This window comes from Helianthus annuus, chromosome 8, assembly GCF_002127325.2.
Source record: "Helianthus annuus cultivar XRQ/B chromosome 8, HanXRQr2.0-SUNRISE, whole genome shotgun sequence".
Lineage (NCBI taxonomy): Eukaryota > Viridiplantae > Streptophyta > Magnoliopsida > Asterales > Asteraceae > Helianthus > Helianthus annuus.
This window is the reverse complement of record NC_035440.2, coordinates 76774102-76787082: the sequence shown is the minus strand read 5'-3', so window position 1 is coordinate 76787082 and position 12981 is coordinate 76774102. Positions and strand designations below refer to the sequence as shown.

The following is a 12981-nucleotide window of genomic DNA, read 5'->3' as shown; positions in this document are numbered from 1 at the left end:
CTGGAGTAAACTGATCATCATCTTTTCAGCTTTGTACATGTCTCTCTCTTTGTCATTTAATTCAGAAATAGTCTTGATAACTTGCAAATCCGTACGCGGCTTAACATACTTTTTCTCAATGCATTCCCAAGACATCAAGTGATTAGCTTGAACCCAGTTTTCGAAACGGTCTTTCCAACCATAGTACTCTTCAATTCCCATGAGTTTCGGAGGTTTTTGTGAAGTTCCAGTTTCGTTTTCCAAGTTCATATTTTGAGCAATGGTGGTTGGACTACTCGTGGATGTGGCAAACGCGTTATAGAACTCTTCTTCCATGATACGGTACCAAAGTTTTCACAACAGATACTTTCAAACGAAATTAGTTCCTTCAAACGGAATCACTCCAAGCGAAAATAACCTTCCCAAGCGAAATTACCTGCAACTGACTTTCAAATGAAATTAAAACTTTCAAGCGAAATTAGATTTTTCAAACGAAATTAGGAATTTCGTTTGAACTGGCCAAATGAGATTTAATTTCGTGTGGAATTAGGCACCAATTCAAACTGAATCACGCTTTTGAAACGAAATTATAATTCCGTATGGAATTATTTCAAACGAAATTCTAGTTCCGTACGGAATTAGCTGCAATCTCAAACGAAATTATCCAAACAATGTAATTCCGTGCGGGATTAGAGTGTAATTCCACGCGAAATTATGCTGATGTCATCATTTCGGTCCAACTTTTGTCAAATTGATCAGGTTATAGCTCGATTTTAGGTTCAATTTTCTCAAGGGTTTGTTAAAACACAATTTCGCTTATGATATGTGAAATTCAAGCCATTTTAACTGTTAAAACTTGTTCAATTGAGAAAAGAAGATGTAGAAGTTAGAAAATAAGATGAAATCAAGCTGAAATCGGTAGAACTCTTCCTCCTGAGCTCTGATACCACTTGTAGGATCGTGTACGGACCCGAAACGAGTCGATCAGAGGCGTTCTACTTAATATGAAAGGCGGAAACAGACATATTGAGTTGGATTCAGCTAGATATTCACTTTAAATATCGTTTTGATTAACTTGACAAAGTTTTACAGCGTAACGACACTTCGACAGCACTTCGGCTCCGGAAACCCACATACACAACTAATTCAAACGAAATTACACGACCACTATTTATAGGCAGCTAATTCCGCACCAATTGTTCACACGGAATTAACGTTCAAGCGGAATTGCAATTCCGTACGGAATTACAAGGTAATTCCGTGCGGAATTACTTGAACTTCATTTCATGCGGAATTAGTGTTTCATGCGAAATTAGACTTTAGACTTGTTATCTCGAACTTCGTGCCCTGAACAATGCAAGACCTGATACAAGACGAAGTCGACAGACGTATGCACCAACAATCGTTATGGTCTCAAAGTAGCATGTTATCACATAAAGTCCTCACCAACCTCGGAACATTAGCATTGGGTAGATAGCAGGGGGATTTTGAGTAGTACTACTGGGCCCGACAAGCCCCACTCGAGCTACTCGCGCTAGCTAGACCGGTAATGGTCAACGGGTGTAGAATTGGCCTAACTTATCGCCATGGTCAGTGACAGACCTAGCACTCAGAGGCAACAACAGTCAGCTTCGGTTTCGAATTCTTTCGTGACGTAACATAGGTTAGCTACCTACAAATGTAACAAGTAACTTCTAATCACTACAACTTATTGTTTCGGGTTTAAAACAGTGGAAAACTTTTGGAAAATGATAACTTATTTTGTAACTACAATAAAAACTTGTGAACTCACTCATCATAATCATAATTGTTGACACTTATTTCTTACATGTTTTCTCAGGTCGTTGTTCACGCTAGGAGCACAACATGACAATAAAAACTATTTTTAGGTATTTGTATTAATACATTTATCTCCGTTGGGTTTAGGCGTTTGTTAAAATAGCAAACATTAATCAATTCAGATAGTATTTTAAAAAAAAACACTAAATATGAATTTTTTATACTAAACACCATGTTGTCTTTCATCATGGGGTGTCAATCATGTCGAGTGGCGGGTTAAAAAAAACATGTTCACGGGTTGAAATGTGCAACCTGAAACTGACCCATATTATTATTTGTGTCAAAGATTTCAGCCCTAACCTGCACACACATAAATTCCGGTCAACCCGAACACGATCAGTTTAACCCGTTTTTAAATGAGTCATACATGTTGACGAGTTATAAACGAGTTTTTGGATTGTAAATGGATTATCGATAATATGTTTAATGGTGAGTATAAGTACAACAAATAAATAACATGGTGTGCAAAAACTAACATTATTATGAGTACCAAATAAAATGATAAACATAAAAAAACAAAAAATGTGAAACGTGTAGGATCAGTTTTGACCTCTCGAGTGAGTCAATCAGAGCTAGTGCTTACTGAGAATGTGGCGGAAACACATTTTCAGCATGATACAAAGAAAACTGTAAAAGAATGGAGTAGAAACAGAGAATTCACACTTAAAATACTTTTTCTTCACTTGATAACGCTTGCCGTACGGACAGCAGTTCGACGTGGGATCTCAGACAACGTTACAAATGAAGACTGCACATGGGGTATATATAGGCTACGCGGTCCGCTCATGTGACATGTCCACAAGAGCGGACCAGACAACAAAGTTGGTTCGCTTTTGTGGACACATGCCACAAAAGCGGACCTACAACATTAACTTCATAAATTTACAATCTAACCCCCTGAACTTATACAAAATGACCTATCTGGACCCTATACATTAATCTAGCATTACAAAGACGCAGGCTTTAGACATTGTGCATCAACAAACTCCCCCTTGGATGAAGCCGCCGTCTTTGTCTTGAAAGTTGGTCTTCAGATAACTTTGAATTTCTCTTCCTTCGGTTTTGGCTTTCTTCCGAGCGCAACTCTGATCTTTTCATTCTTTATCTTCCTCGCTTTTTCTTCCTTTTCTTGTTGCTTCATAAACTTTCCTCTATTTTCTTCCATCCTTTGATTCTCACGAGATAGTTTAGATTTCGCGACCCATGACTGATTTTCAAAAGTTTTTGCTTTAGGGTAAAATTTCGAAGTCTTGGGAGACTTAGAAGACTCGCCAATCTCGAAAGTCGATTTTGGCTTATCCTCCGACTTCAACTTTTCACCCCGTTTAAGAATTCTGATCGGCGAAACCACTACTTGTTTATCTTTTGCAACGACCGGTAATTTTGGTCGAGGTTTTTGAATGATTTGTTTTGAAACATTTTTGTTTTCAACCTTAGGTTTTTCAACCTTCGGTTTCTCAACCATTTGTTTATTAACAGCTTTTACCACAACCGGTTTTTCAATCACTTTCTTACACTGCTTTGCCATGTGGCCGACTTCATTGCAGCGATAACACACACGCTTATCATATTCTACAAAAGTGGTTGTGACAGTTTCCACTTTTAGCTTTTGCGCTGCATTGAAGTCGTCCACGGCCTTTTGACTAAAGATATAATCTTTTTCAGCATCAGTGCTAGGACCAGCGACAAACACATCATTAATCCTATCTTTCGGTTTGACTACCTGCTTAGCCATTTTCTTCTCAAAACCAATACCTTTTTTCTTTAACTGATTTTTCTTGTTTTGGCTTTTACCCACCCCATCTATCTTTTCTGAACTAGTGGGATGTGAAGAACCAACTGATTTTTTCAGTTTCGAAAAGAAATCATTTTTCTTGATTTCGTTAACACTCAGTTCAACCGACTTAAAAACTTTCTCAACATTCTCGAATTTGACATTCTGAAGCGGAAACTCAATGTCAGAATAAAGTTTGTCAGTTCCAATCATAGTGTAAACCACCATGATTGGATCATCATTCGCACTTTTATCCGTTTTCGACAAGTAACCATCTAAGAAATTCCCATCCTCCTCAGAATCACAGATAGACTTCACCGAGTTAGCCTTCTCAGAATTTTCACTTTCATCATCCAACACCTGATCAATGACAGTTTTGATAACCTGGGATTCGTTATCAGTGTCAGATGCAGTGAAAGTGATATCAATATTATCAGGCAAATCACTTTCAATAGTTTTCAATTTAAGCTTCAATGCAGCTTCCACCCCATCTGGATACTTCTGTGTGTAGTGATTCCACATTGGGGGTGGAACGCTGTTGAAGGCTGGTGAAGCATGTGGCTGTTGAGGTACAATTTGTTCTAACACATAAGATGAAGCCACATAGCTCATCAACTTTTGATCAATTCTGTCATTTTCAATTTTAACCAACTCAAGTTCTTTTCTTAAAGATGCGATCGTGTCAAGATGAAAATTAACTTCTCTTTGTTTATCAAACAATGTGGATTGAGCCAACTTGGTTGCTTTATCATTTTCAAGACTCTCTTTTTGAATCATTTTGATTGACCTAGATAACGTGTCATATGCCTCTTTTACCTGTTCTAGATCAAACTTCACCAAATCAGTATGTTGTTTCAATTCCTGATACTTAGTGTCTTTTTCAAGACACTCCATGCAAGGTTGTGAACAAGTTTGACATGGTGTTTCAAGGATTGAAACATTTTCATCAACATTCGTATCCTCACAAACAACTTTACCGACTTGAATTGACTCTGACTCAGACGATTTGAAAACTTTGACCTCTAGGACTCCAAATTCCTCTCCTAGAACTGACATCTTATCAACTGACTCCTGGAAATCTGTGTCTACCTCTTTCAACTTGGTCACCAACGCTTTTTCTGCAATTTCCTTTAGAGCCTCTCCATTCATTTCTTTGGAAACGTCAATCACCTCCTCGACTTCTTCTTTCTCTGCTTCAAATCTTGGACACGTTCCAGTTCTTGGCTCTTCAAAATAATCTGCAAAAGAATCAAAAACGTTAGGAGGCAGAATAGATTTCATTGTATAAACAAAATCCTCCTGTCGTGATTGAAAGTTGAGAACTTCTGTCACAGATTCCTCAACTTTTGCAGAACTGTCTGTAGAAATCTTTTCAACAACCTTCGGAATCACTTGATCAACAACCTCAGCAACTTCTTCAACCACCACCCCTCAGAAACTTCATCTACCATCTCAGTAACTACTTCCTCAACCACTTCAGAACCAGACTCAACAACACTCTCAGAAACTACTTCACCGATATTCTCAGTAACTACCTCATCGATAACCTTCGACTCTGCAACTGTCTCGGTAATCTCAACTACCTCAGCCATCATTGCTTGATCATCCTTTCCTGGAATATACTTGTCCCAACTAAACCCAGACACAACTTTTTCATCATCTTTTTAGTCGTAACGAAGGAATTTTTCAAACAGTCTGAATAAGCGAACCACACTGGCTGAATAAGCGAACCACAGTGACCTTGGAACGAACCACAACTGTAACAATGAGCGAACCCACCACTGAACTCTGGAGCGGACCAGAATGTTGCACTTGGAGCGGACCAGGCAACTGACTTTCGAGCGAACCACAAATGAAATCTGGAGCGGACCGGAATTTGTACTTCGAGCGGACCAGAAAACTGACTTTCGAGCGAACCACAAATGAATTCTGGAGCGGACTAGAATTTGTACTTCGAGCGGACCAGAAAAATTGTCGTTCAAGCGGACCAGACGAGCGAACCAACAACCAAAACAAACATTTCGAGCGGACCAGAACAAAAATCAGGAGCGAACCAGCAAAACTTGTACATTGGAGCGGACCTCAAAAGCGAACCAGGAACATGACGTATATGCGAACCTACTTTACGAGGGTTTTTATGTCACTTTTAGGCTGTATTTTGATCTGAATCTTTCAAGGGTTTGTTATTAGTGTATTTTACACCTGTTGTCCAATTTTCAGTCCATTTCCTCCGTTCAAACAGTCCAAATCTACAAAAGTCCGTGTAAAAAGCTTCGTATCTAGCAAACTAACTCGCAACTGGCTCTGATACCAATTGTAGGATCAGTTTTGACCTCTCGAGTGAGTCAATCAGAGCTAGTGCTTACTGAGAATGTGGCGGAAACACATTTTCAGCATGATACAAAGAAAACTGTAAAAGAATGGAGTAGAAACAGAGAATTCACACTTAAAATACTTTTTCTTCACTTGATAACGCTTGCCGTACGGACAACGTTACAAATGAAGATTGCACAGAGGGTATATATAGGCTACGCGGTCCGCTCATGTGACATGTCCACAAGAGCGGACCAGACAACAAAGCTGGTTCGCTTTTGTGGACACATGCCACAAAAGCGGACCTACAACATTAACTTCATAAATTTACAATCTAACCCCCTGAACTTATACAAAATGACCTATCTGGACCCTATACATTAATCTAGCATTACAAAGACGCAGGCTTTAGACATTGTGCATCAACAAAACGGGTAAACGGATGATCTGTTTTTTAAACAGGTCATGTTAGTTGACCAAACCTGTTTTTTTTAAAGCAAAAGTAGCTGGTGGCTGGCAACTGGTAGCTGTAGCATTTTAGATATATATTTGGTGTTTGGCAGAGTAGTTGAAACTTTTAATCAAATATATAAAATGACCAAAATGGACATAACTAAAAATTTAAAAAGCTTGTGCATTTAAAAAGTTCAACTAAATAAGAATTTTTATTGAGTAGGAGTTTTTTAAAGGAAAATTGGTATTTAATAAACCAACCATTAACCAGTTGGTAAATAATAATTCAACCTACAGAATTGGTATATAATAATCCTACCTATCAACATGTTGGTACTCAATGAACTTCTGTTAATTTTTTTTAACTGAAGTTAGTTTTTAAGTTTTATTTATTACACAAACAGTCCCTATAGTTATAAATAAATCATAAAAATCCTAAAAATTCTAAAAAATCATAAAAATTCTAAAAAAACAAAAAAATCTTAAAAAAATCAAAAAATTATAAAACCAAACCCTAAAATGAATAATTATTATAAAAATGAATAAAAACAAAAACGACAAATGATGATGTCGTTTATGTCTTCTACGTTTAACCAAAACCATACCCTAAATTCAAAACAACCGCCACCAAGGATTACCGGCGATGTGAGGTTGCAGGTTATTGTGATGACCGGAGATCAGAAGGGTGGAAACGGTGGTCGGAGAACGAGAAGGTTGATGTCGATAGTGATGATGATGTCGATGTAGCAGTGGTGAAAGGGGTGGTCGGAGAAGATGACTTGGTCGTCAGAGATAATATTAATGATGACAGGAGATGAAGACTGTCGGAGATGATGATGATGACGATGTAGGACGACGATGAATGATGAACACGGAAGAGACGACTGTGCACGGTGGTGGTTAACGACGGAGAGATGGTGGTCGCCGGTGACGAACAGTTGCAGGTGGTGGTCATCGTCAATATGCTGTGGTGAAGATGAAGATGGAGTGGAGTTGCAGGTTAGGCGGAGATGGCGCCGGAGAAGATGACCGGAGATGGGGAGGAGATCGATGAAGGTAGAACAGAGTTGCAGATGATAAGCTAAGACGATGTTGGAGATGATATTAATGACAGACGGTGGCGTTCGACGATGTTCGGTGAACAGAGTCGAACAATGTTGTACGGTGCACGACAGAGTGTTGATTTTTTAGAATTTTTAGAATTTTTTTTTGATTTTTTAGAATTTTTTTTTTATTTTTTATAATTTTTTGATTTTTTTTTATTTTTTTAGAATTTTTATGATTTTTTAGATTTTTTTTTGATTTTTTAGGATTTTTATGATTTTTTTTATAACTACAGGGACTGTTTGTGTAATAAATAAAACTTCACAATAACCTGCAACCTCACATCGCTGGTAATCCTTGGTGGCGGCTGTTTTGAATTTAGGGTTTGGTTTTGGTTAAACGTAGAAGACATAAACGACATCATCATTTGTCGTTTTTGTTTTTATTCATTTTTATAATAATTATTCATTTTAGGGTTTGGTTTTATAATTTTTTGATTTTTTAAGTTTTTTTGTTTTTTTTTTTAGAATTTTTATGATTTTTTAGAATTTTTAGGATTTTTATGATTTATTTATAACTATAAGGGGACTAGGGGTGGTTCACTAGTGATAGAATTTATCACTCACAAGCACCAATTAAGTTTCGCCATGTCATTGACCATTTTTCCATCACTCACAACCATTTTTAGGGTATGTTTGGCATGGAGCTTTTAGGAGCTTTTAGGAGCTTCTAGCTTTAAGCTTTTAAGAAAAAGCTCCTACTCAATAAAAAGTCTTGTTTGGTTGAAGGAGCTTTAAGCTTTTAGGTTAGGAGCTTGAAGCTTTTGGTTGAACGCTACTACTAGTAGCGTTTAGAAGGAGCTACAAGCTTTTAGGGAAAAAATGACTATTTTAACCTCTAAAAATAGGAAACATTTTAATGCACCAACTTTCTAAATTTTTAATTATGTTCATTTTGGTCATTTTATATATTTTATTAAAAGCTCCAGCTACTCTACCAAACACCAAATATATCTAAAAAGTTACAGCTACTAGCTACCAGCTACAGCTATCAGCTTCCAGCCACCAGCTACTAGCTTACAGCTTTCAGCTACCAGCCACCAGCTACTTTTGCCAAACATACCCTTAGTGGGGGTGGTCATCACTCACCACCACACCCAACAATTTCCCCCCAACCAACAAATACCCTCACAAAAATAAACCATAACGCGTGATGGAGATAACGAAAATCGGTTTCCGTTAATGTATAACGCGTTGAAGTGTGTAGCGGCGGTCGAGTTCAACGCGTTGAAGTTTGTCACGTTATACTATCACGGAAGAAAAGGAGACCGCCCCGGGTCCCCTAAGGACTGTTTGTGTAATAAATAAAACTTAAAACTAGTAACTTATAACTACAGGGACTGTTTGTGTAATAAATAAAACTTAAAAACTAACTTCAGTTAAAAAAAATAACAGAAGTTCATTGAGTACCAACATGTTGATAGTTAGGATTATTATATATCAATTCTGTAGGTTGGATTATTATTTACCAACTTATTAAAGGCTGGTTTATTAAATACCAATTTTCTTTTATTAAAAGCTTAAATTAGAGCTTCCTAAAAATTTCATGCCAAACATACCCATAACTTCATCCCAAACATACCTATAATGCTAAAAATTGAAGGATGCTATAAATATGGTCAAAATAAACTCCAAAAAAGTCAAACATTGGATGTCTGTTTTTGCCTTGACATTTTGAAAAGAAAACAAAACCAACTCATCATGTCCTTGTTTCTCTCCAACAGATTATCGGATCATATTTATATCTCTCTCCATCTTTCCCAAAATCACAAACATTCTTTTATGATTCCTTTTCCTTCACATTTTCTAAATCCAACGCAAAAACAAAAATGAGTACAGGGGAGCTCCTCAATGTCGAACCTTTAGAACTCAAATTCCCATGTAAGTTTTCCCCATTTCATCACCGATCTAACCCCGCAATTTGTTTTATATTAATCCCTTTTTGTTTTTGTTTTTTTACAAATCAGTTGAATTGAAGAAACAGATCTCATGCTCGCTTCAGTTATCGAATAAAACAGAGAATCATGTAGCCTTCAAGGTAAATAATTATGATTGAAATGTGGGATATATTTTTTTTTTGTTGATCTTAGATGGGTTATTGAAAATTCAATATGGGGATGTTTGTTTGGGATTAGGATTGGAAATTGTTTTGAAATTTGGGTTTGATTTTTTTAGGTGAAGACAACGAATCCGAAGAAGTATTGTGTTCGTCCCAACACCGGGCTTGTTTTGCCTAGATCAACATGTGATGTAACAGGTGTATTTCCCTCTTGGGTTTAAATTTGTTAAAAGAATATATATAAAGGCAAACCGGGTCACATGCGTGGGTCCGGGGTGTCGAGCCAACTTTGGCTTGTTTTACGCATTTTTATCCTGTGTTTCTTTCGGCTGTTTTCACGTCACGAACCTCACCCCTTTTGTAAAAAAAATATATGAAGATCAAAATTTTGATTTTTTGTTTTGTGAAAATTAAAGAAAAAACACAAAATGTTCTTGCATGAATGTCTAAAGAAACACCGTATTGCAAATACGTTGTGTTTCTGTTTACACATATCAAGGATTTTGATTTGTTTCATTGTTTGTAACGAAAAGCCATGTATGATTGTTTGGAGAATCATGCACCGATGCGCTCATAACTTTTGTTTAGTTGTAAGGAGCATTGCAAAGCATAGTTCGAACGAAGAATATGTTTATTTTCGAACGTTATGCTTATTTTAAGAAGAGGTAGTAAGTATATTAGGATTTTGATTATTTAAAATCTTATTCACAATAACGGCGATTTGTTCTAGATATATGGATTCAATTAAAACGTGCACGCTTGTTAAATTTCTTGTTTTGACGCAGTAACAATGCAAGCGCAGAAGGAAGCTCCTCCTGACATGCAATGCAAGGATAAGTTTCTTCTTCAGAGTGTTGCTGTAAGCCAAGGAATAGCCCCCAAGGACATTACCCCAGAAATGGTAATCCATTTTCTCTAAAAGTGGCAAGATGAGTGGGTTGGGAAAACGGGTCATTTTTGGTACGGGTCCGGTTGACCAACAAATACCTTTGGTCCAGTTTTTTATTTTCATAGAAATAATAATAAATTTGTGTTTAACTTAACATTGTTAGAAAGAATAATCTTGATCTTTAAATAAAACATATAAGAGGTTGCATGCGTTAAAAGTTAGGGGTAGCAATCATGTTAGATACCTGTTCATCAAACGGATTTGATGAGTCAAAATGGATCGACGGGTTGTAAATGGGCTGGACTTATAAATTGTATATAAAATACAAGTACAACCCTAACACGACCTATTATTAAAAGGGTGGGATTGGCCAACCCATAACACATACCTGTTCATCAAACGGATTAGACTGGCCAACTCAAAACCTAATTGTTTTCGTGTCAGGAATTGCCACCCCTAAAAATAGACTTTGAAATTGTTACTATAGACAAAAAACTTTTATTGGCATTGTTTTGGTACCTTAAAGATTGTTACTCTATCGTGCATTGAGTTTACAGTTCAGTAAGCAGCCAGGGCGCGTTGTCGAAGAGTGCAAATTGAGAGTTATATATCTTCCTCCACCCCAACCACCTTCACCCGTTCTTGAAGATCCCAATGAAGGGGTGGCTTCACCCAAAGTGTCATTTAACAGTGGGAATTTGAACGGACCCGAGGTTGGTTTTAAATTTTAATCCATGAGTGTTCCTGTTTTTCAGTTACAATAATATGTTGTTTCTTGTTCATGCATGCAGGTTACAAGACAAATTACGAACTCTGATGATAAATCGTCTGAGGTGAGTTGATGTGTGTGTGGACCGAAAGAAACGGACCCACCTTAGATTTCGGAATCTGAACATCCAATATTCGTATGCTATGTTGAAGCAACTTTTTAATGTCAACATAGCAGCACGTTTTATCATCCAAATACGTTTGTTATAGATTATTGAAATAGTTATTCTTCAATCTACAACCAGAACCGGTTTAGAGGTAGCAAAATGCGTGGGTTGTGTGGGGGACTGAGTAACTGGTCAAAACGGGTTCGGGTCAACCAGAGAATTTTTAGTATGGGTCCTTTGGGTTTGGCAGACATATATCACTCTTTGTTCAAGATCTTCAAATTTGTTATAAACATTTAGTGTGCCAAATACATTTGACGTATTCAAATTTACATTAACTATTACATCAAATTGCAATATCATGACTCGGTGAGCAAACGCGCATATGCATTTGAGTAGAAAATACAGATTTCTTAAATTTTTGACATATATTTTCCTTTGCCATCAGTTAACAACTCCAAGAAGAATACAAAAATCTCAAGTTCATTGTCATTTTACTTTGGTAATTAATTATATTGCGTTAAAGTTATAGATTAAACGCTTATGAATTTGCAGGTACGATCTCTCATTGCAAAGTTGACGGACGAAAAGAATGCTGCTATTCAACAAAGCAACAAAATTCGTCAGGAAATTGTGAGATTTCATTCAAGACTTTTAAGGCTTTTTATTTTTTAGGGATGGCAAATGGGCATATTGGGTAACGGGTCATAATGGATCCAAACCAGTCGGTTTGACCCATGTTTTGTCCATATTTTTTAAGTATCTTTAATCTTTAATGATTAATATATTAAATTAGATTATAAAAAACAGCATTATATTTCTAAATTAATAATGTAACTATATTTATATAGAGCATTTTGAAAGTGTTTTAAGTATTATAAAACACTTTGGGCAACTTTAAACAAGACTGACTGACGGTAGCTAAGTTATTAATTTTACGTGTATGACGTATAGAAGAAATACAGTCCAAATCGTGTCAAAAGTATGCCTTTGCTTTTTTTTTCTCTCTCTTAATCATAAGTTCTTATTTTCCCCAATTTTTCATCATTTTTTTATACTCGGTATGACATTCAGGAACTCTTGATGCGTGGAGGCAACAAAAGTCAGGGGGCCGGTGTTTCGATCATCATTGTCATCGCCATTTGTTTGATTGGTCTAGTTTTGGGATACATAATGAAGAATTGAAGTGAGCCTCAAATTCCTTTTTTCACATTATATTTGCCAGAATTGATGTAAAAAGAGAGAAGACATTCATGGTTTCACAATTTTTTTGCCCTTGACATAGTCTTGTGGGGCTAGAAGATAACATTATGTAGGTAGCTTTGTTTTGATATTATTTCCATTACATTTTGTATTTCCTAATCAATTATAATATTCCTTTAATCATTTTGTTCCAACCAAAAAGTCCATTGACTCCATACCATCCCTTAGAAGAAGAAAATTCTCTCATGAGTTCTGATAGGGGTGCAAACGCCCGAAGCTCGAGCTTGTTTAACTTATGACGGCTTGAGCTCGAGCTTTGTTTTTCAAGCTTGAGCTTGGCTCATAGATAGTTTTTCAAGCTTGAGCTCGACTCGTTTAATATTTATTAATTAATTTATATTAACAATTATCATTATTTTATATATAATTTAGTGATTTTTTCATAATATTATAAAAATTATTAATTGTTATTTAAATGTATAGTTAATATATTA

General features: G+C 36.4%; 1 protein-coding gene across 1 annotated transcript; it reads left to right on the top strand.

Moving 5' to 3' along the window:
• Nucleotides 1–9175: 9175 nt before the first annotated feature.
• On the top strand, nt 9176–12670 carry LOC110883943 (vesicle-associated protein 1-1). The gene is made up of 8 exons (XM_022131608.2): nt 9176–9342; nt 9429–9499; nt 9637–9718; nt 10306–10421; nt 10967–11122; nt 11201–11242; nt 11840–11917; nt 12359–12670. Exons 1-8 carry the CDS (start codon nt 9291–9293, stop codon nt 12467–12469), a joined length of 708 nt encoding a protein of 235 aa, XP_021987300.1. The 5' UTR covers nt 9176–9290; the 3' UTR covers nt 12470–12670.
• Nucleotides 12671–12981: the final 311 nt, after the last annotated feature.

Excerpts from the sequence above, each read along its gene's own strand:
- LOC110883943 (XM_022131608.2), top strand. The coding sequence starts at position 9,291 with ATGAGTACAGGGGAGCTCCTCAATGTCGAACCTTTAGAACTCAAATTC. Across the intron at positions 10,422-10,966 it reads AGGACATTACCCCAGAAATG|TTCAGTAAGCAGCCAGGGCG; the intron begins GTAATCCATTTT and ends TTGAGTTTACAG. Across the intron at positions 11,243-11,839 it reads CTGATGATAAATCGTCTGAG|GTACGATCTCTCATTGCAAA; the intron begins GTGAGTTGATGT and ends ATGAATTTGCAG.